General features: G+C 34.7%; 2 protein-coding genes across 2 annotated transcripts; both read right to left on the reverse strand.

The window, feature by feature from the left end:
• Positions 1–5658: 5658 nt before the first annotated feature.
• On the reverse strand, positions 5659–7820 carry LOC144556617 (uncharacterized). The gene is made up of 5 exons (XM_078304999.1): positions 7425–7820; positions 7224–7331; positions 6085–6151; positions 5857–5955; positions 5659–5763 (listed from the first exon to the last, which is right to left on the reverse strand). Exons 1-5 carry the CDS (start codon positions 7556–7558, stop codon positions 5659–5661), a joined length of 513 nt encoding a protein of 170 aa, XP_078161125.1. The 5' UTR covers positions 7559–7820.
• Positions 7821–15735: 7915 nt separating this feature from the next.
• LOC144556620 (uncharacterized) lies at positions 15736–17937 on the reverse strand. Its single transcript, XM_078305001.1, has 2 exons — positions 17494–17937; positions 15736–16728 (listed from the first exon to the last, which is right to left on the reverse strand). Exons 1-2 carry the CDS (start codon positions 17935–17937, stop codon positions 15736–15738), a joined length of 1437 nt encoding a protein of 478 aa, XP_078161127.1.
• Between the last annotated feature and the right edge of the window lie 7377 nt (positions 17938–25314).

A 25314-nucleotide genomic window follows, 5' to 3' on the forward strand; every position in this document is an offset into this window, starting at 1 on the left:
GTTTTATTGACTAATAGTTTGATTTCTGAAATTTTATAAGTCTGGTCAATTAGTTAAAAGTAATTTTCGAATAAAAATTTAATTGATTATCAAATATTTGTTTGGTAATATTATAATATGAAATTTACGTTTATACAAATAATTGAATTCACTAATGAATTTCAAGGAACTTAATTTATTTCATGAAGATCAATTCTTATATTTTTATTAATTTAATGTAAGCAAACTTTTGGATGCTTGATGAGTTTATCGGTAAAATAAATTGAGTAGGTTTTACAAATCAGAATATGTCTATTCATCATTTTTTTTAAAATCATATAAGAACACCTTACTTTTCACCGAATAAATTTTATAAATCGTATAATGATTTCGATTGTCAGAGACTGATTTTTGAATTGCATCTACTATTTTAATTAAAGGGTTATCTTTTTATCAAAGAATCTTGAGATTTTATTTAGCGATGACCCTAGAATTATTTTATAGTAAGAAGTCTAGTTCTAAATCCTTACAAATGATTAAATTATATTTTTCATGAAAAACAATTTGTATAATTGTCTTATTTCAGAGTAAAGATTATATTTCTGGATTTCACGTGGATTTTTGAATTTTACACAGATCATAAACTTAAACAAATATTATTATTTTTAATTAGAAACTTGAATAAATATTAATTTAGAAATCATGTTCCGTGGTCTAGGTTTGAGTGTCAAAGTAAGGAAAAACAATAGAGACAACAACAAACTGCCCCACGATAACAGGTACGGGTTTCTTGGACATTGTCAAATTGTTACTTACTGTTTTGTTTGCATTTATTTACTTATGGAATTATTCATGTCGAATCGAACGATCCCTTTGGCTTTGTTTAGAGAATACTATGATAGGATTATTCGATTGATCAACGGACTTATTGGATGTGTTGTGTTGAGTATGACTTGAGCGTGATTAATGAAACAAATATGGAATGTAATGGATAAGTTAAATGAAAGGGGCCAATATGCGTTGAACGCATGTTGGAATGTATACATTGGGTCTAGTATTCGACTGGACCCCTCGTTAACGTGACGTTGTTTGGACTTCCCGTCACGGGTCAATATCTTGCGGTGGTTCGAGTCCCTGTTGAGTGAGACAGTTGAACTAGTGGTGGTTCGAGTCCCCCTAGTGAGACGCCAATAGCTGGGGTGGTTCGAGTCCCCCTGGTGAGGCAAAGAAGATCTAGCGGTGGTTCGAGTCCCTGTCTAGTGGCACAGCCAAGATCTGGTGGGGTTTGAGTCCCCCTGGTGAGGCAGTTAAAAACTTGAAAGATAACTTAAGAAGTGTGTGTGTGTGCCCGCGTGTGCGTGTTTTAAATATTCATTAGTAAGATCGCATGTAAGTATATAATTTTAATTTCCTGTTTGTGTTAATAAGAAAATTTGACAAATTCCGGGACTGGAACTAAATCCCGTACTGAGAGACTGTTCGATCTCTCACCCGTTCCACTTTTATGTGGGTTCCAGGAAATGATGAGGCCAACATGGAGCATGAATAGGAGGGATGCGGATGAGGAGGCCAATGAGCAGATGGCTTAAGTATCTTTTTATTTTCTTTTTAGTTGAACTTTAATTCTCTCTTTGAAAGTGGATACATTGACTAACATGGCAATTATCGATTTGTTTGCCCTGTTTGTCTTGATCTCATGTTAAATTTATGTTATGTGCTTGAACTACTTGTGATATTAAAAGACTTTGTTTCACTTGTAAATGTTGGATGAGTATTTTTATTGATAATGTATGCGATGTGCACACGCCTTACGTATAAATACGTGGCGGGTTGTCTCGGGGTGTGACACTTCACCATACCTTTATTTTTAAAACGCTAATAACTCAAAATTTAAATTATAAACGTCAAAATAAAACTATTAGATGTGATCTATGTAATTTTCTTTATGTAGTTATAAAAATTTATTACATTCTGGTTTTGTTTATATGTGAATCAATAAAATGAAAATTCAATGTCCAAAAATTGTCCACATTAGTACATTTATACAAGCTGTTGATGACACCCAAAATAAAGTTGATCATATCCAACAGTTTATTTTGACTTTTAAATTTTAAATTTTGAGTTATTAAAGTTTTTAAAAAAATAGAGACATGATGAGGGCATAAAAAATGAAGGCGTTTGAATCCTCCTCATAATTTATATATATTTAGTTGGATACATCTGTAACATTATGAAAATATGGAATCTTGAAAATAATAATAAAAAAAATGTCTAACAGAATTTACAAATTCAAGATTTTAAACTATCAAACATCTCATTTTCATATAATTTGTGAACAGATATGTCTCTTGTCTCCGTTGGTTGGATATGGATTGTGCGGATCCGTGAGAATAAGTTTGAAGGGTTTTGAAATAAAATACAACTATCCAATTCATAACGGCTGTCGGGATGTTAGAATCAATTTAGTCCCACAAATTTTGCGGTAAGAATAATAGAGAGTATATAAGGCGTTAGCAGTGTTCTAAATAGCGCACTATAGCGTGTTTGGTCGACTCTAAATGCGCTATTTGAGCTACAGACGCTATAGCGGTAATAGGGGTCCACTATAGAGCATAGCGTGTAGCGCAAATAGCGTGCTCTATGCAACATTTGTTGTTTTTTTTTTTTTCAATTTATATGGACTTGAAATAAAGGATCAAATTGGATTTTAACAGTGATTTTTTTTTTGCAATTAACGTACTAAGCTTTGTATTAAACGAGAGATCCATCAAACAAAATCAAATAAGGAAGCTACAACAAGCTACAAATATGAAAGTTTTCAAGAAACAACCATCCCAACGAGCAACCTATAGTTAATTTTAAGTTTTAACATTTAATTGAAATTTTATATCATTTTGATTTCGACTTTTGTTCCTATTTCTTAATCAATTATGGTACGAAGAACAGTCTGTCAGAGAGAGATGAAAAGTTATAAGAGACTCTCCTAATTTATTTTCTGTTCTACGAACTGGGAGGAGGCAGGTAAAATTAGAACCTTTATTTTTTTAATTTGTGTAGTTTGTCTTTACTTTCAAATATGAGGTTAATTTTACTTTTTATTAAATTAGCGAGTAGTTTTGTTTTAGTGCAATTTATGTTACTGGTTTTTTTTTCCTTTCTTGAAGTAACAAAATGATACTTACTATAATGTAGTTGAAATATTTTGAATAGATTAATATAGTTAATTATGCCATGATGTCTATAATATAGTATAAATATATAATATATTTTTTATAAAAATCAAATAATGCTATGTAACTTAGCTTTTGTTATAGCGACGCTATTCGCTATAGCTTCTTTTAATTGTAGCCTTCCCGCTATGATGCGATAAACGCTATTTAGAACCTTGGACCTTAGAGGCTTAAATAATTGAATATCGCTGAGTGTGGAGAGAGAATTGATGCGCCACAACTTAGATAAATGGATTCGAAAGCGGAAGTTAATTTTTTTGGTTTGAAACCGGGGGATATATCCAGAAATCCAGATCTGTATTTTGGCAATTATCCACACCGAATTACACGGATTCGGATCCGTTTACAGCCCTAGGTAGAGTCCACTGAAAAATAATTTACAAATGAAATAAAAGGAATAGATGTGGATGAGGCAATATTGTCGTTCGTGTGGTCGGTTAATTTATTTTCTTCATTATATATATATAATCAATTATATTTAATTATCAACGTAAATTTTCAATTTCCAATTGAATTTAAGGTTTCGAGTGTATTGAAATTTTTAATTAAGTATCATGTGCTAAGATATGAATTTCCATCTATATTTATATATTATAATAAATTTTAATTGCTCGTGATTAATGGTTTATAACTAATTAAAAAAATGTTTAAGATATAACACAATTTTGTTTGTTAGTCTAGATCATCATGTGATAGCCGCATCTGGAAAGATAGTTACTATTAGGTTAACCGAGTTATGATAAGGAGAATAAAAATATTAGATTAGTGGTGGATAGGGGTGTCAATGGGTACAATACGGAGAGGGTGGAACCATTTTCATACCCATACCCACTAAGAATTGACCTTACCCATATCCTACCCATACTCGTTAAGAATTTTCCTTACCCTACCCTACACATACTCGTTAAGATTAGCGGGTAACGAAACGGTAGTGGGCGAATAACGAATAATACAAATATAATAATTTTATTATTTTTACAAATAAACCATAAAAACTTACCATGTCATACATATGCAATCATAATTACTAATATAAAATTAAAATATAATGAAGTGATGTCCGAAAACGGCTCGTTTGATTACAAATAAACCATAAGAACAACCAATAGAACTAGAGAGTAGGCCGGGCGAATAATTTGTTTCCAGCCTTCATTATATAACCAACATTTTCCCAAAATAACCTATACGCATCTCATATTAGCCTTCAACCTTTTATAATGTTCATTATGTAATCAAAATTTCAACAAAAATATCAAAATAGCCATCCTAGTCATATAACTAAGAAAAACCACAAAATTACCAATACAGTACTAATCAAAATTTCGGGCACCTCCAAGTCACTCGTAATTGAGCACTCAGCAATCTCTTGTGTAGGACAATGGATCAATCAATTACTTTTTTTTCTTTATATATAAACCAATTAAATTGATCAATTACTTGAGTTATTGAAATTACAATTAGTTAAACTTGTAAATTTTGCCACCTGATTAAAAAGAGAGAGATTAAGTAACTCAAAATGTAATAGCAATTTTCAAGAAAATTACCTATAACAAGCTTGCCCCATAATTTAATTTTCGGCTCATTCTTGTAACAACCTCCAGGGACTATACTATTTCCATGTGTGCCTGGGGGACATTCACATTTGAATGATCCCGGAGTGTTTTTACAAATACCATAGCAATTTGAACTAATCTGGCACTCATCTGTATCTATATATATATATAGTGTCTGTTCGGTTGGGTAGGATTTAGCTTCCTTAATGCTCCTTAGACTCTTAATCCGCATTAATCCGTCCGAACAGCTGCTCTCACTAGTGGAGAACTATGAATTAGTATCAGTTGTTTTTAGGTATTAGCATCGGACTTTATGCGACACTAATCGGGCTGATACTAATACTTATAAAAGACCGACACTAAAGGTATAAGAATTAGTGTCGGTTTATAAATAAAAAGCTGACACTAATAAGTATTAGTCTCGGCTCTTTATTTATTAACCGACACTAATTCTTATTAGTCTCGGTTTTTAATTTAAAGACCGACACTAATACCTATTAGTGTCGGCTGATTATATTGGACCGACACTAGATCTATAGTCTGACTCTTACCATTCATATTTAAGAATATATTAGTGTCGGCTCATGTTAATCAACCGACACTAATGATTATTAGTGTCGGCCGAATATTTATTAGCCGACACTAATAGTTATTAGTGTCGGATATAATATTAAGAGCCGATACTAATACCTATTAGTGTTGGATAATTAAATAATAGCCGACACTAATTTTTTTTTTTTTTTAAAAAAATAAATTTTATTATGTGGCCAGCTGCCATATATTTTTGCTGGCCTATAATATAAAGAGATCAAATAACACATCCTAAATTAGACATCTAAGTTAAGCTATGTTTAAATTACAAAGTTCACCAAATAATACAAATTAAACAACACATCCTATATTGTCAGACTTTTCGCCCCTAACACTTCCTTCAAAAAATATTTACCCCACATTGTTCGCATGTATTCGATGTTTACTCCGTTGTACTCTTTGGGGAAGTCCTACATTTTTTAAATGATAAAATATGAAAATTTCATATTTTTGGGGTATGATATATTAATTATGCATACTTTTGCAAAAAAAAATATGCATACCGTGAGGTTCGGAAAAATATCAAGGAATCGAGTTATTATGTCATACACGAATAACATGACATAGTATCCACATTCCCAATCTCCATCTTGTTGTGGGCACTGCATTAAAAAAAATTAAAATTAGGACACTATCCAAAAAGTCGAAAGATACAAACATATATGAAGTCGAAAGATACGAATTCACATCATCTCTTTTCCATTGAACAAATTTGTATTAATTACTATTACCTCAACATTTGAACGCTTCCACCTAGTTTTTCCAGGTCCTCCGGTACATGAATCCGTTAGGAATGGGCTGTTAGAAAATAATTCAATTGTGAGAGCACATAAATAGATTTAGAAAAGAATTACTATTACCTCAACATTCGATGCTTTGTGGGTTGCACTAGTGGAGAACGTGTCTTATATATATGTGGTCCTCAGAAATAGATTTAAAGATACGGAATTCAAAATTTTTTTACTAAAACCAGACCTAAGGTTACATTGCTAGAAAGAAGGCAAAAAATAAAAAATAGAAAGATTAAACAAAGGAATAAAGAGATGAGAGAAGGAGAGACAGCATGCAGCTAGCCCACACCCTGCTTGAGGGCTTGATTTCTTAATCGATGTTTGCTGGTAAACTGCAGTTTTGCTATTCTGAAAGCCTGATTTGTTATTTTCACCGTGGGTAAACCACTACACCAAATTTCGGTTTATTTACATGGAGATGTTCATTATTAGATAAACTATATGCTTGATTTATTTGGTGGTCTTTGGGATTTTCTTTATCTGTCTGGTATGGAGTTTTATACCATGAACCATATGCAGCAGAAATGAAGAAACAAGAAAAGAAGAATACAAGAAAATTTGAGAGAAGCTGAGATTCAAAAATCCATAACAAATAGCAGAAAAATCGAATTGATACAAACTTTGGGTCTAAACTGTATGGTAGATAATCCTCTACATGTCTGTGATCTTAGATTTGACATAATCAGAGTCTATATCCTCTGATTTGTCATTTCTTCACAGAAGGGTATTTTGGGCATATTCTTATGACAGAAGGGATCTACATGTCCTTTTCAGCTTTTTTACCATTGAACAAATTTGTATTTTTATGACAGAAGTGATCATCACAGCCTCAGTTTATGGTCATTTTGAGTTTGGACTTTGACATGATTTCACTTCCAAAGAAAACCTTATTTCCTTGCTGGATCACAGAGAAGGCTTCCATATAGCAGCCCCAAATTTAGATTAAAGGTTAAAAATATAACAAGTCCAGTCCTCTAATGCAAGAGAACATGATTTGCAAGTCCAAAACCTCATGGAATCAGAAAAAAGAAAAAAGAGTGCATGATTTACAATTAAACTTAGCGGTTTGAAAAACTTACCCCTCAAGCGCTTTGATGATCTTGTAACCTTTTCTCGGGCTACCCATGGAATCAAACATGTAAAACGTGCTCGCTCTTGGCATCAGCACAATCAACATCCAATGTACACTGCATATTTATGTAAAACATGCTATAATTTTTAATTTCTACAAAATGAAAGAAATTGAAGAAGTTATATAAATAGAGAGAGCGATAACTAACCCCTCGTGATATGGTAAGAATATAATTTTTTTGTCTCGGTTTTCTTTCAATGCTGTTGTTAGGTATTCCTCGACAAATTGTCGGTCGCGAACATCACCCTCCACAAATTGGCCACATGTTTTTGCGGGGTCCATGAAACCAACGAGCTGGTTAGGATATTCATCCTTATAGTATTTATGCGCATACCTGCAAATAAGGGCAGAAATGTCATTATTAGTAAATTTTTGCACTATTACAATTATTAACTCACATCATGAATATCTGAATAATTGGTCCAGTGAGCATTGTATTTGGTGTAATCAAAGCCTTCAAATCATCGGCATGAACGGAAATTTGGTTCTCGCTATGGAAAAGGTCAATTGGCGGATCGATGTGGAATACGTTGCCTACTTGCTGAACAAACCGATCACGTAGACTCTTGAAGGTAGGACCCAACGTATCAAAATTTATACCCTGAAACCCCTTGTATTGATCTCTTTCTTCAAATTAACCCATCACTATGAACTAACTTCCCACTTGGAGGAACTTGTAACTCTTTACGTGGTTCCTGCAATTAGAAAATGAAAAATCAAGGATAACTCTACTAGTTACGGAATTGTAAGCTAAAGAATTTGTAAGCAAGCATTTTTACCTCATCTAAAGATATCATATCCTTAGGCCATGCCGTGAAACTAGAACGGGCTAAGCGAAGAGTAGCCACCTCGTCATTTGGTACGGGTACAGGGGTCTCATCTTCACCCGCGGCATAATCATCCACCATTACTCTCGCATGGCCAGGCGGTACAGGTCTACCGTGAATAACTGTGCCTGCATATATCGTCCCTACAGCCACTTGAATCTTTTGCCCATCCCGAATCAAATGGAGTTTGCAACTGCGCTCTTCCTTTAAAGGAATCAAGGAATATATCACAAAACTTGTAATTGTTTTACAATTTGTTCATTTTTGGAGCTTGATTTTGGACAATCTAATACATGGAATTTGATGGGATCTAGGTCTGTCAATCAGAGAAACGAAGGCAGGGGTAAAACAGGAACAGCTATGTATCGGACATTGGGCAATTGCTCTCTGCATTTAATGACATAAATCCATCTTTACTATCAACTTTGACTTAATTCTTGACATCACCAGTAAAAAAAAAAAAGGGTCAATAATATAAAAGTGGGTGTGCAACCAATAACATAGTACACTACAGCAGAAATACCCTTCTGCGACCGGTCAAATGGGTCGCAGATGGGTGAAGCGCCGGTCGCAGAAGGTGGGCGCCGGTCCCAGATGACCAAAATGGGTCGCAGTTGCTCTGTCACTGATGACTACCCTGCTGACGTCATCGGTCTCTGAAGGTTATGGCGCCGGTCGCAGATGACCCCTTCAGCGACCGACTAGATCCGTCCCTAGTGTGACATGCTGACGTGGCTAGAGACTTATCAGAGACCGACTGGGCAGTCACGAAAGGTTTCCAAATCGGTCGCAGAAGCTTATTATTTTTTTTTTGTTATTTTTTATTATTATTTTTTATTTCCAATTAGTAAGAACTGTAACAAACAAATATAATATTAAACCCATTCTATTCATATATTTTTCTCTCACCTCAATTGGTACGAAACGTAATATTCACAAGCATTTAACATCAAATATCAGACGATTCACAAGCAATTTAATTGATACATATCAAGCATTTAACATTAAATATCAAATAATTCACAAGCAATGTAATTGATACGTACCAAGAATTTACCATCAAATATCAAAAAATTCACTAACTCCTCTTGCTAAGTAATTAGAACTCCTCTTTATTGAATACATTCAAAGATATTCAAAGTTTGACATAAAATGGGAATGAAGTAATTAACAGTATTTTTCCAAATAAATGATTACTTGCCAGCAGTGACCTACAAAAACTTAAAGCTTGCTTTATATGAGAATTGTTCATGTTCATACAAATTTATGATATAAAATCCAGAAGTAAAACCGACCAGATCCTTTTATGGCTTATGGTGATAACAACACTTGTCAGCTATACTAAAGGCTATTTCCTTCTCTGTTTCTCTTCAAGTGAAATACTTTCAAATCCAAAGCTGGAACAATAATACCAACTATAAAATTTAAATCAAAATTATATTAACCATTTTGAACAGAAGTGCCATCACTGTCAAACAACACAAAATATCTGTGCTTAAAAGCTGAAAATATTTTTCTAATTTTATAAAAAGTCAGCATGCACAAACAAAAAATATATTTCTATTTGTACCAGTTGCACATGTGTATGTATATTTTTCTTTGGTACCAAACAGAAGTCAAATCCACCAATAAATCAAATTAATTCTATGGTACACAAATTAATTGTTTTCTTTTTTGTATAAGATCTTTTTCCATGACATTCTTACCTTGCCTGAAAAATAGGTCGTGTAATTATTCCGACTGTTGATAAGGGCTCCCAAACAATAGTCTATGATCAGGTTTGTTTGTTTGTTTTCTTTTTTCTGAAAATTAAGATAAGAATACAAGTTAAAATTAAGACAAGAGCTATAGCAATGCACAAAAATAAAAAAGAGAAACAATAGCCTAAATAAAAAAAGAGGCTCAATTGTATGAGAAACTCAAAACAATTTTAGACTGATGCAACGAACCAGTTGAACAAGATGACAGTACCAATTTGATGACAGAGTCATGTTAATATAAAGTACTGGTAAACCTAACTGATATACAAAAGCCATTTGATGGTATTGTCTGACTAAACTTAAAGTTATGCTAAAGATTATGCTAAAGATTGCAACTTAAAGATTATGCTAAAGATCACGAGGTCAAAACTAAACTTAAAGTTATGCTAAAGATTACAACTAGAGAAAAATGTAAAGGGTATGCATGCAAAATTCTCAATCTCATGCTTATTCACTTGCTGGTAAAAAAAAAAAATGCAATACAGTAAAAGGGGTAACCTTAGAATTGTTTAAATCTGATCTTTCCATAATAGATCATTAATTGTTGGGACCATGAAATAATGATCTGCCATAATAGATCATTAAAATAATCAAGTCACTTGATGACTCATCAGTAGTAAGTGAACTTCTACATCTCTTCCATATGAGAAAACAAAAATTAAGATTTACTAGGAGAAACTTCGAGTACCTCTAACCAGAAGAAGAATTTGCACAAGAGGTTCAGTCTCTAATACTTGTTTGCTTCAGAGATTTGGATTGTCAGGTCTACAAATTCAAAAAAAAAAAAAAAAAAGGTGTATAGTCACTAATATTAATAGATACCGAAATACCTATTTAAAATTAAAAAAGCTACAAGTGCAGAATTGTATAAGTTGTCAACTATGCTAAAGAACCTAACTGACCCTCAACCATGCTAAAGATAGCAGATAGCTATGACATAAAAATCTAACTGATTATTGAGAAAATAATAATAGATACAAGGTGACATAAAAATCACCACCGGTACATACATACAAGGTGACAAAAATGTACCATCCCTCGTACCAGAACCATACATTTTTTCTAAAACTAATTGAATGGTACCATATCTAACACTACTAGTACCAAAACAACTGAAATTATTTACTGGTACCACACTCCAGTAACTAAACTACGAGGTATCAGGTCCCCACTCCAAGCTTCTGGCAAAAAAAATAAACTCCCGAATTGGCTAAACAAAAACATTAATTACAAATTGAGTGAGACAAGTACCATTAGACTATCATACTGTAAAAAAGTAAAGGAAAAACAAATTATAAGTACAAAGACAAAAATGTTGCATAAAAGGTATACACTTACATGTTCTTAATGGTTAGCACCTCTTCCATCTGTTTTCCTTTGACCCATTCAATAGCTGAAATTTTTTTTTAAAAGAAGAAGAAATATTAGCCTTTTATTGTTTGATTTAATAGAGCACATAAAATATGTCACAAAAAACATAAAAACTTCTCTACCCTAATTGTACCATCTTTCAGTCTTGTACAGTTAACAATTGGTACAGCAATACAAAATCCAGATGACTACCTTTTACATCATTCATTGAAAGATGAAAAAAAGATCAAGATGGATAAAAAAAAACACTGATTTTAGGCGCTCAAAAAGTTTATATATTGATCAGCATGAATATTACACCGTTATGAACAGATACTAAATTATCAATTTGGTACTAGACTGGTACTGGTACAAGCATCTCAGTACCGGACAGAATAAACAGAACCCCTAAATCACAGGAAAAAAAAAATCACAGAATCACAGTAATCTCCTCTCAGTCCCCTCAGTACTAAGAAAAAAAAGAAAAGAAAAAAAAGAAGATAAAAAATTAAAAATATTACCTTTGGGAAAAGGGGATCAGAGCCAGTGGTCGGTGGTCGAATGACAGGGTGATCGGTGGCCAGTGGTCGGTGGAGAGGAGGAGATCGAGAATGGAGAGGAGGTGGTCGGTGCTCGAACGGAGAGGAGGAGGTCGGTGGAGAACGGAGAGAACGGAGATGAGGTGGTCGGTGGAGAGGAGGAGATGATCGGTCGTCGATCAGAGGGAGGCGCGCGTCGATTTTGTGGCGCCGTTTTTTTTTTCTTTTCTTTTGCGGTTAACCTAACACAAAACAGTGTGGGAGAGGAGAATAACGCATCTCCATAGATGTATTTCAGGTTGACCTTCTGGGACCGGGCCAAATCGGTCCCACAAGGGTGTGGGCGCCGGTCCCAGAAGGCTGTGAGTTAAATCTGTCCCCGTTACTTTTTTTTCCTTTCGTTTTTTTGATTTTTTTAGATCTTCTGTGACCAACAATCGGACTGGTCCCAAAAATCAGTCACAGATGGGTCATTTTGCTGTAGTGGTAATAACCAGAAACATTACTGTAATTTGGGGAGGGGGATTCATTTCACCTAAAGTAACTCAAATTTTGAGTTTAGATCAGGAGTCATATCTATTTTGGCATGACTAGTAATGTAGTATAAAGGTTTCATGGATTAATTTCACCTCATACCGAATTGATCTGAATTATGATCTGATTATCCTGATCAGAACTCAAATTTTGAGTTTCTTTGAGTTTAGATCAGATCGTGCAATCTACATTGGCACACATATTAAAAGGGTATTGTTATTGTGCATTCCATCTTAAATGGATTCCTTGATTCTAATTGAATGGTCCAGATCTAAACTCAAATATTTGTGCCATGCATGGATACAACCTGGAATAACAATTTTACCTCAATGAAATCGAGAGAATGTGTTGGTTGCACCGACGGGCAACTGCTCTGGCTCTGAACAAATCCAGTGCCACTTGGTGCTCGATTCTCCAGTGCTACTTGGCCCATCAACATTGTTATTTGCCTGCCTTGCCTCTCCACAACCTCCAATACGTCTTTCATTCTCTCCGCTACCTCTCTTTGTATTCTCTGTTCTATACTCTCCTCAAACTCCGAAGAAGTGTGCCTCTTCCTTTTTCCGCACCTAGCATAAGCTTTCTTTATACCCACAAGAGATCCAAGGCCTCTCACCCTCCCCGGATGTTCTGGATTTTTAAGGGACTTTCCTAGAATATCGTCGTATCGATCGGGGGTGAATGTGCCTTCCTTGAAAGCCTCTTCTTGTTCTTCCTGATATGATTAAACCAATGACAATAGGTTATAACATAATTAATTAAATTTAAATTTAAATTGAAGACACCTTCAACCATGTACTAGATGCTCACAATTGTCTTGATCATTTCTTTTGTTTCCGGGTTAGGATGAACATGTTCCCCATCGTCCAACACCTTCTCTCTTGCGAGTTTCCATGCGATGTGCCTATGTTCAACCTCCAACTTGTTGAGCTGTTCTTCCGACAACACACTAGTAGTTGACCCACTCGATGACACATTAGTTTGTGACCCCTGTTTAGCAACCTCCATCAAAGTTTCTTTGAGCTTCTTCTGGAAGTTTTCACCCTTGTAACCTCTGTTTCCCAATAAATGTGGGTACAAGTTTTTCTCCTGATTCTCCTTCCCTTGTCTACTTAGGTTCTATAATTTCAGCAAGAAAAGAATTGGCATTAACAAATCATTTGAAATTTTGGTAGTTGGCATGAAGAAATTAAAAACCTGGAATTCTTCCGACTGGTGATACTCAACGAAGTCAACCCATTGATTAGGTTCAATGGACTTATAATCATCAAAGGGCGTCTCACCCTTCAGTACGAAGTCCGTATACAGAGTACGTCTGAACCTTCTGAAGGAAACACCCATCTGACTAGTGATCTCCTTCTTCAAATCTATATCGTCATCAGGTAATTTCCAACCGAGCTGCGAAAGAAAGCACAACAAGTTTGGAATTAGTTAATATGCTGCACGCGTATGAGCATTGTTCTTCAGTGCCTTAACTTTTCTAACCTGAAAGGTGTTTTTATCAGAAATTCTGCATGCGTATGACATTTGTTTTTATCAGAAATTCTGAATAGGACCAGCTGCTAATATCTTTATCTTTAGACTAATTTTTTTGAAAAAATGGTTCTACACCAAAAAATAACACCAACTAAATCAAGAAAGACCCTTACTATGCCTGAAATAGTCTTCGAAATGTCTAATGAGATAGCCTGCACTCTTAATTTCACAAACAGACCCTCATATTTCTACATAATTAAGTAGGTTAATGTTATTTACTTGGAGGTCTTGCCAAACAGTTTCCTTTATACGATCTGGTACGTCAGGCCACTGTCGGTAGCATATAGGAACGTGGGCTCTCACTGAAATCCCAAGTTGCGTACTAAAAGGTGTTGTTTTGTCATTCATAATAGCCCTCCCAAGTGTATCAAATTTCACCCCCTTATTGGGCTGATTAATCACCCTTTTAATATTCGAAGGACCTCGTCCTTTTTTTTTGGTCGAAGCAGACCCACTATCACCACCACCACTGGACATGATAAGAATTGTAGTGACTTCCCTGAAAGGTAAACCAAGCATATATTAATTTAGAAAAGAAGCTGTGGGCTCCAAGAACAATATAAAGAAGTAAATCAGATCTAAAAATTAAAGCCAATTAACAGATTTCAGAAACAAGCCCTAGAAAAGCTGTTTATAAAGAAGCAAATCAGAATACATAGAAAGAAAGAGCCAATAGAAAGAAGTAAATCAGATCTACAAGTAAAAAACAACATAACACACTATACAATATAAATTTACAGGGTAATTTGAGTATATTCTGAATAAGAACCATAAGGACAGGACATATATGATATTTTCTATTTCACCTGACCTACCCCTTCTGCAAGGGTAAGTCTGAAACTTTTAAGGTTTTAATACCTGTACATTCAGAAAATAACTTCCAAATGAACAAAAATCAGCAAGCATGCAGATTCAATGTGAAAAGTGCTTGCCAGAATATAATGCTGATACCAGAATCAGTTTTCCTTGCAAAAGAAAAGTGCTTACCAGTTTTATTTTTTATTTTTTATTTTTCTAACCACTCACGTAAGTAACAAGGAAAAACTTTATCAGTTCAAGATTGCCAACAACGAGTTCAAACCTAAATAATTAAAAAAAAGAAAATAAATTATTACCCGAATATGGTTTCTCCCAGAGAGATTAAGTGGTTGCAGAGAGATGGTGGCACTTGAGTCGCTGTGGTTGCAGAGAGAGGGTGGCACCAGAGAGATTAAGCGGAGGGCTGAGCGGCGGGCTGAGCGGCGGGCACTTGAGTCGCTGTGGTTGCAGAGAGATGGTGGCACTTGAGTCGCTGTGGTTGCAGAGAGAGGGTGGCACCAGAGAGATTAAGCGGCGGGCTGAGCGGCGGGCTGAGCGGCGGGAGAGAGAGCGCCGAGAGAGAGCGCTGAGAGCGGCGGGAGAGAGAGCGATGAGAGAGAGAGGCACGTTTTGATGACTGATGAGGGAGAGAGAGCGGAGATACAGACGGGGTTTTGAAAAACCCTAGGGATCGATGCGCGCGAGAGAGAGTGAAAAATGGTGCGCGGGAGAGAGAATTGGTGCGCCGTGGAATTTGGGGATAGCGAAGCGGGCAATAAAGGAGGTCAAATGGAGGTGTCCAGTTCCGCCCTGTTTATATCAGATCAGATTAGCACTATTTTTAAAGCAGATCGGAGGGTCAATTGATGCATCATGAAATTTTAGTTGGAATTTTTTCATCAAAAAGATACATATATACACATATATATATAAAATTTCAGTTGGAATTTTTTTTACCGAATAGCTTGCATGTCTACCATCGTTCCATCATTTAATGCATCCTGAAAAAAAAAAATTCAATCCATCAAACGTAAAGAATATTTATAAAACATAGTTTGAGCTACGAACTAAAAAAACAGCGTCTATATGTAACATACCAATAACAATTAAATGAATCAACTTTCTTCAATCCATTCTCCTTCATTATGATCGTGGCGCATGTAACTTGTTTCGGTGTAATCTCCGGTTGGTAACGTTGGCATGCCAACGGAAAATGGAGGTATCTCGTCAAAATGATCGTACACTTCTTCGTCAACTACATTATCAATCCCGATAATACGTCTTTTTCCGGATAGGACCACATGTTTTGTACGATCGCTAGGATCAGTTACGTAGAACACTTGTGTTGCTTGTCTTGCTAGTATGAATGGATCATCCTTATATCCCAACTTGTTGAAATCCACCAAAGTGAAACCATCGTTGTCAACCTTAACCCCCTTACGGTTATCAATCCATTTGCACAGAAATAAAGGAATCTTAAATGTTCTGTAATCTAGTTCCCAAATTTCTTCAATAAACCCATAATACGACATCGATGCTTGCGAGGGTCCGGCATCTTTAGCTCCCGAAAGAACACTCGAAACGGCTACTAATGTTACACCACTGTTCTGCACGGTACTCTTTTCATCTTGAGTTCTGGTGTAAAATGTATACCCATTGATGTCAAATCCCTGGAAAGACCTCACAACATGAACTGGACCAAGAGCCAACTTTTTGACAATTTCTTTAATATTTTCTCCATCCTGAGCTTCCATGACTCTACATGCAAACCAAGTTTGAAACTTTTCATTATGTTCACTAATCAACCACTTATCGGATTTTTTAGGATTCTGTTGTCGCAAGATGGTCATGTGCTCGTCCAAATATGGATGAACGTCGGTTAGGTGTTGTAAAACATGGAAATGTGCTAGTGCTATTATTGTACGGTCGGGAATGATTAATTTTGAACCGATTGTGCCTACACCATGAAGTCTTCCCTCGTGTCGAGGTTTAGGGATGCCAACAGTTTTTAAATCATCGAGATATTGAGTACAATACTCAATAACCTCTTCAGCAGCATAGGCTCTTATAATGCTGCCCTCGGGACGATATCGGTTCCGCACATATCCCTTTAAAATTCCCATTTATCTCTCGAATGGATACATGTACCGTAAGAAAACTGGTCCACACATCTTAATTTCTCTGACTATATGAACAATTAAATGAACCATGATATAAAAAAAAGACGGCGGAAAATACATTTCAAGATGACAAAGAGTTACAACAATCTCCTTTTGCAAATCATCCAACGTATCGGAATCTGTTACTTTGCAACAAATGGCATTTAAGAAAAAACAAAGCCTCGTGATGGTCTTCCTAACACACGTTGGCAATATACCTCGAATTGCAATAGGAAGAAGCTGTGTCATTAAAACATGACAGTCGTGAGACTTCATACCTGTCAATTTTAAATCTTCCAGTGAAACTAGCTTTTTAAAATTTGAAGAATATCCAGAGGGAACTTTAACACCATGAAGACATTCACAGAAGCTTATCTTTTCTTTTTTCGACAGCGTATGCATGGCAGGTTTTAGATATGTACAAATTTTACCATCTGATCTTTCCTTCTCTCCTGGTTGTAGATCCGGCCGTATGTTCATTAATTTCATGTCTTTCCGAACATTGATTCCGTCCTTAGTCTTACCCGGAATATTCAACAATGTTCCAATTATGCTATCACAAACATTTTTCACTACATGCATCACATCGAGACAGTGTCGAACCTCTAAGTGCTCCCAGTATGGTAAATCCCAAAATATTGATCTCTTCTTCCAGCAACTTTTCGGAGCCCCTTTCTTTCTTCCCCCTCTTTTCTTAAATTTCCCTAAATCAACCTTGATATCCTTCACTCGCGAATAAACTTCTTTAGCGGTCAATGGATAACGTGTTTTGTTGTTCTCGGTCTTTCCGTTGAATTCTTTCTTTCTCTTTCGGTGTGCGTTATTGGTAGGAAGAAACCTACCATGACCCATGTACACAGTTTTAGAGCAATGAGTTAACCACATATCGACTGTATCGTCTTCACAAATAGGACACGCCTTTTCTCCTTTAACACTATAACCCGACAAATTGCCATATGCAGGAAAATCATTAATGGTGCAGAAAATCATAGCCCATAAGGTGAAATTTTTCTTGCTATATGCATCGAACATCTGCACTCCTAGTAACCACAATTTTTGTAGGTCCTCTATCAACGGCGCTAGATACACATCTATATCGTTTCCGGGTTGTTTGGGTCCTGATATTAGTAAGGTCAGCATAATGTACTTGCGTTTCATACATAACCAAGGTGGAAGATTGTAAATGCACAATAGAACCGGCCAACTACTATGCTTACTGCTCATGCTACTATGCAGGTTCATTCCATCTGTACTAAACCCAAGCTTTAGGTTTCTACAATCACCGCCAAAGTCAAACTTTCTGTCGATATTCCTCCACTGAGGAGAATCAGCGGGGTGCCGTAATTTTCCATCTTTTTTCCGGTCTTCGGCATGCCAACGCACTAATTTTGCTTCTTTAGCATTTGCGAACAAATGTTTGAATCTTGGTATCACAGGGAGGTACCACAATGCTTTTGCCGGAGGCCCTTTTTTCAATTTAGAATCATCACTGTTATCGTTGGTTACTTTCTTTCTTATGTAACATGATGTACCACATTTTGGACACTCATGAAGATCTGCATACTCATTTATGTATAATATACAATCATTTGGACATGCATGTATTCTTTGAACTTCCAAATCCACTGGACACAATATTTTTTTCGCTTCATAAACATTACATGGTATCTCGTTTCCATCCGGCAGCATTTCTCTTAATAATTCTAATAACGCAGTAAAACTTTTATCACTCCAACCATTAGATGCTTTTAGATTATACAATTTTAATACACCTTGCAATTTTGTAAATTTAGTACAACCAGGATACAAATATTTTTTAGAATCTTCATAAAAATTCTCAAATACACGATATTGCTTATCATTACCAAAATCCTCTTCTAAATCACGTAACATTTTATCAAAATTACCACATTCATCTACCCCCATATCATCATTTCCATCGCCTTGCACATCACTTCCACTATTGTAATTATGGTCTTCCTGATTCCTACTTCCAGTACCAGTACCTATGCCAGTTTCCAAACTCTCGCCATGCCATATCCAACACGTATAATCTTGCTTGAACCCATGGCGGATTAAATGATTCCTCACTTGGACGGGGTTAGACCATTTCTGGTTATTGTTACAATCACGACAAGGACACGCCATCTTCACATTTCCATTATTTGTCATGTCTTCCATAGCAACTTTTATAAATTCATCAACACCAGTCAAATATTCATCTGAAACACGTGATGCTCCATACATCCAACTGCGGTCCATCTGCAATTATAAGAAAACACAATTAAGTACACATTTAGGGTCAAATGTTCAAATTAGGGCTTATATAGGGCCGGTTTACAATCCTATCCCACTCTTTGAATACTTTGTCTCTATAGTGAACACGTGTTAGTCGCGTTTTAGTATTTAAGAAAATTTCGGCAGCATTTCCCCTTAGTTCCCCGAGTATCCGGGGAACTAATTCGAGGAAATGCTGCCGAAATTTTCTTAAATATTAAAACGCGACTAACACGTGTTCACATCCTAATTGAGACAAAGTATTCAAAGAGCAGTCCCAAAATGGGGACTATTCAAAATTAATCCCTATTGGATTAATTTTGAACGGGTATCATGACCTAGAGGCATTAATAATTCGGTTATGGCTCATAAGACAATACTTTAGCTCGATACCTACCAACTATACATACATTTAATTAACTACATGCATTTATCATAATACACATCCATGCACAAAATTAGACATTAGTTTCATATTATACTTACAATTTTTTTGGATGCCGGATCGAGTGACATAAAGAGATCGTCGCACCAAATCCCTCGAAATTGTTTGGTCCTGTAACGACCAAATGTATTAAAAAGGATTAAAAAAGATTTTTCTACTATTTTTAATGAATTTTTTAAGTTCAATTTTATGAAAATCTGTGATTTTTTCCTTTTTTTTTTCTCTTTTCTGTTCATGGTACACAACATTTGGTACTCAAAACCCCCTTACCAACACAAAGTAGGATGATCAGAAAAATACGAAATAAATCACACATGTAATATGGACTAATATGGACATTTTCATGAAAAGAAACCCAAAATACATGTAGCCAATTGCTGAGAATAAAATTCACAATTAAAAGAATGAAAATGACCGGCTGATGCCCTTGCATAACAAATTCATGAATCTAAAATAGAAATAAAATCTGTAAAAATGTGAAATTTGACCCAAAAGTCAACATAGTTAAGTAAATGATTAATTATGTAATAAAAATACAAGATCACATTCAAAAATCAAGATTAAAAATTCAAATCATGAGCTATCAGCATATGAACTATGCAATAAAATTGGTTGAGTGTATAATTTGACAAATTGATGAAAAAGAGATACATATTCAAAGAGTTAAGAACCAAGGTGTACGATCATTAATTACAACATGATCAATCAAGGTTTCATTGATATTCAAAGAGCAGCTCCAATTTGATAAAATAATCAAGGTTTCATATGAAGAAATGAGCTCCAATTTGATAAAAAAGAGAGGTACCAAACCAAGAGTTAAGAACTCAAATCTAAACGAAAGACCAAATTGATGTTTCCCTCAAGTTCCCTTTGGTACCGGAGTATGACTTACAACATTACTATTGCAATTATTATAATTTCTTTGTAAAAATGGCTGAATTTAGAGGGAAAATTCTTACCCCGAGATATGGCTGAGAAAATGAGCAACTTGAGAGATATAGTAGCTCAAATGCAAGAGAGCCAAGTAGAAGAAGAGTAAGCCCCAACCGATGTCTATAAATATGAAATCAAACCAAGAATATATAAATTCACTTTCAATTGCAAATGTGGTCAATTTGAATAGAGTAGAGTAAAGAACAGAATAGCACTTACGTCCAGAAAATGCAGAAAATACAGTGTTTTCGCGTAGAGCTCTCTCAGCGCGGCTGGTTAGAGTGAACCAAAAAACCTAGCTAGAATCGGATATCAATTATAAAGGAGAAGAATTAGTTTCGGATAATTATTTTTAACCGACACAAATACTTAGTGTCGGCTAATTAAAATGAACCGACACTAATAATCAACAATTAGTGTCGGCTCTTTATAATTAACCGATACTAATTGTTGATTATTAGTGTCGGTTCATTTTAATTAGCCGACACTAAGTATTTGTGTCGGTTAAATCTAATTATCCGAAACTAATTGTTGATTATTAGTGTCGGTTCATTTTAATTAGCCGACACTAAGTATTTGTGTCGGTTAAATCTAATTGTCCGAAACTAATTGTTGATTATTAGTGTCGGTTCAATATAAAAAGCTGATACTAATGTTTTTAGTGTCGGTTTAGTTTAATGAACCGATACTAAAATATTAGTGTCGGTTTTTTAAGGCGACACTAATTGTATGTTCTCCACTAGTGTCTTTTGGCAGGATTAAGCTTACTTACCACAAAACCTTAATCCAGGGAACCCCTTCCTTAGGAATCCTGCCTCCTTTAGACCTCCTTAAGAGCCAAACTTCCTTAGGAATCCTGCCTCCTTAGATCTTGTTGAATATGCTAAACTTTGTCTCTAGTGATATCATGTTTTTGTTTTAGTATATAATATGCATTACATTTTGTCTCAATGAGTTGTGAAGATGAGACTTTGTTAAGGTTATGGTACTTGGTACCACTCGTACCGATATTTTGTTGGTCAATTGATATTGCTTATTAAGGAGCTGCATGTTTATCTGTGTGCTTTTTGGTAGTGCTGCTTTAATTGATTATATAGTTCATGCTAGCTATATTTCTGTTTCTCCAATTTTAGTTATTTCGAACTGTTTTGAATTATATCAGGTCCTTTTCATATTTGTTATAAATAGTATTATCACAATTTTTCTTTTTCTCATTTTTCTTTTCATTTGATTGAAAAGTTGTGACAGGTTTCAATTAAAAATGAGATACAAAATTTAGAATATCACTAATTGGTTGAGTTGGTACCAGTGCAAGTATCGATTTAGATTCAAATTGCATTCAAAACTTTTCAAGTACTTTGAATCGCTTAACCAATTGAGTCATGATTACGGTTGACTTGTTAATTGTAAGTTAACGACACTTAGTTAACTGGATGCTCGGTGTCTTGTTCAAACTTTGTTAACACAGTTTATTCTAATGAAATATATTTAATTAAAATTGTAATACAATTAGATTCATCAATTATATTATAATTATGTTATATGACAACAATAATATGAGGGTAATATAGTCTTTCTCTTATTACATATATACTTTATTCAAAATGCTACTTTCTTAATCTTTTTTATTTGTCGAACATGAACTCCTTAGCGCTCCTTAACCTCTTAATCCACCATGCCGAAGGGGGCCTTACAATAAGAAAGAAAAATATATAGGAGAGTTAGACAATATTATGCATCAATGTAATTTTCAACAATAAACAAGACCTTTTTTTTCAACTGAAAGAAGAGCAATTTTTTTTTTCCTCTAAGATTGCCGAGATCAATAAAAGCAGGCATAATTATAATTAAGAAAGTTGAGCATATCATTTGTAGTATGTACATATATATATATATATATATATATATATATATATATATATATATAACGTACCTTGGCAACCATTAAGGAGATAGGGGTTTCCGTGGTACCCTGGTGCGCAATTGCATATATAACCTTGACCAGTGGCGTGGTCAACACATTGGCTGTTAGTGCTAACACATGCATAATGGGTTCTATTTTGTTTTGCTATTTTGCAGGTCTCGTTCCCTGCAACCCAATCAAGAACCACTGAAAATTTCTTGGCATCCTTAGCCGAAAATGTATGGGCATCCTTGTTAAAGGAGTCACGTTTGGTGAGATATGTATTGCTAAATTTGAAATTTTTTTCTATTATCATCGCATACCCACAAGGGCTGAAGCTTGCAGTATTAGAACTGTTGAAGCTAAAATCAAATTTAATATGATAAGACTTCATTCCAAATGGAATGGCAGTCTGGCAGCAACCGGTACCAGAGCATGAGCCATTCACCAGTCCCTCCTCTCTCAAGCTCACAGATGTACACCCTGTTGTGTACGAGATAGATTGACTCCCTCTTGTGTTCCACATAGATTGACTCGAAAGTTTGACATATGCAGATGTCTCACTACCTAACACTATGAACATATTTTCGGTATTTGATAACATAACAAATGGCGTATTGGTCAAATCAACAGTCAATGTAGCCCCACGAAGTTTTTTGATCGACTTAACATAACACAGCCAAGAAACAACAACCTCAATCCGAGCTTGGCCTTGGGACACGGATATGCTGTGTAATACTAATGACTCGGTTACCACACCTACGCTTGCATTAGATATTGCCTTGTAGCTACCGTCACTCGTCTTATTACACAGGAGGTTGAACTCTTCAGATCTGGAACAATTTTTACCTATCCCAAATGGATAGGTAACCTGTAATTTTATGCAACTTTTTAATGTTAAATAATTAAGATGTTGTATGTAATTAAATAACAGTTAGCTTTTTTAATTCTATGTATGATTGCAATTTTAAACACCATTTTTTTTTTCTAATTTACAAGTTATGAATCATGAGTAGGCCCTTTTCTTTAGTAATATATATGGAACGTACCTCGGTGTCTCCACAATGTGTCGGACATCCGACAGGGGGTTGAAATATTGGTTGAGCCACAGAGAACGACAGTAGTATCATGAAGAAGAAAATGATAGCCATATATATATATATTAATGTATCTTAAAACAACTAAAAGGCTTTAAGAAATTCAAGTGCTTATTTTGAAATTTGAAAAACAGAAACAAATTGGAGTTTGGTTGAAGAAGAGTGAGTGATTTAATTTATAGGGATAGAAGAAAATAACTAACTTGGATCTTCATTGTAATTGCTTGTTGTTCTCTTTTTTCTAAATAAAGTTTTCTTGCTTTGTCACCTTTAATCTTTATATGCGTGCCTCCATAGATATTAATGAATTGCCAGACCAATATATAATTATAAAACAACAAGTTAAGTTAAATTTGACCATTTAATTATCTACTAAAAATAAAATTACTTACATAACCCTGCAAATTCTAGTCCATTAATAGATTAAAAAATGACCATTTCCAGATATTCTTCAAATTCTTATCTCCAAGGAAAAAAAGGCAGTTTGGTCCAAATTTTTTCTTTTCTTGAGAAAGTGGGAAAACCTACTAATTTCATTAGAAACCAGAGTGTTCAAATGCTTTCAAGCTCCAAACATCTAGAGCCAAAAAACATATACAAAATATCTGGATATAACCAAAGGAACAAGACATTACATCAAATTTCCAACTAAAGCAACTAAAACAACCAAAAACTTCACATTACAAAGCAACAACCACATGAAGGCATCTAAGCTATATAACTTGAGCTGTACCAAGCATACGGGTTATATCTCCTTGTATTGGCGGGGTGGTTTCCCCATCCTCTTCCTCGACCCCTATCGCTGACAAGGTCAGCTCGTCCTCTGACATGAGAGGGTGCAATTCCTGAGTAAGCAAGTTATTAGTATCTAAAGGCAAAATTAGAGATAAGTGAAAAGTATAACCATTATTGAGAGTGTTGCACCAAAAGCTAGTAAGAGAGATGATTTTTGAACCTACTGATTTCAGTGAAGGAATACATGTGTTTTGAAAACATAATTTATTTCTTTCCAAAATTTTTATTTATATAAAAAATATAAAATTTTTGGAAGACCAACAATCCAACACTGACAGTTCCTAAAAAAAATAAACAGTCAGTACAGTGTATCAACACTGACGGTTCTAAAATAAAACAGTTAGTAAAAATATCAACATTGACGGTTCTAGAATAAAAAAGTCAGTGAATAAAAAATTACAAAGAAATTGACAATAAAATCAACATAAAAGAAAGTTTGAAATCGGACCGTTCATTTTTATGTGGAAAATCAACGGTTGATTTGTAGTGAAATCATTGCAAATCTATTTTAAAATGATCAAGGGAGAACATTGAACGTAACCAACCTAAAAATTCGAAAGTTTAATTTTGTATAAGTTTCGATCCAACACGAAGTGTTTATGGCCATACGATGCTTCAATTTTTGGTCAACTAGATAGATGGGTAAATAAAAATAAATTTTGATCAAACTTGGATGCACGACAATAAATACAGTACTCTTTAATTTAAATGGTTCCGATCGACCCACGGATAACATATTCTCGTGCGTCTTCATTAACTCACAAAACAAGAGTTTATGTTTTATGTTCATGTATAGAAGATATGAGTCATATATGCAACATGCATGTAATGCTATATAATTTAACGTGTCAAAATAATTTAATTAAGCAATAAATAACTTTAATTATTGCATAAATATTACTAATATAATTTTCATTACCAAATATTTTCTAAAATTAAAGTCAAATGTTGATGTTAATTGCCTAATCACGTATTATTACTAATCATACTTATTAAACCAACACTGACTATTCAATTGAAAAAACAGTCGGTGTACAGTATACTATCAATATTGACCCTTTTATTAAAAAAAACAGTCACTGTTG

Source organism: Carex rostrata, chromosome 7, assembly GCF_964058835.1.
Source record: "Carex rostrata chromosome 7, lpCarRost1.2, whole genome shotgun sequence".
NCBI lineage: Eukaryota > Viridiplantae > Streptophyta > Magnoliopsida > Poales > Cyperaceae > Carex > Carex rostrata.

Excerpts from the sequence above, each read along its gene's own strand:
- LOC144556617 (XM_078304999.1), bottom strand. The coding sequence starts at position 7,558 with ATGGACCCCGCAAAAACATGTGGCCAATTTGTGGAGGGTGATGTTCGC. Across the intron at positions 5,956-6,084 it reads GGAAGCGTTCAAATGTTGAG|TGCCCACAACAAGATGGAGA; the intron begins GTAATAGTAATT and ends TTTTTAATGCAG. Across the intron at positions 5,764-5,856 it reads ATATTTTTCCGAACCTCACG|GACTTCCCCAAAGAGTACAA; the intron begins GTATGCATATTT and ends TAAAAAATGTAG.
- LOC144556620 (XM_078305001.1), bottom strand. The coding sequence starts at position 17,937 with ATGAAACGCAAGTACATTATGCTGACCTTACTAATATCAGGACCCAAA. Across the intron at positions 16,729-17,493 it reads CGCGAGTGAAGGATATCAAG|GGATATGTGCGGAACCGATA; the intron begins GTTGATTTAGGG and ends GGAATTTTAAAG.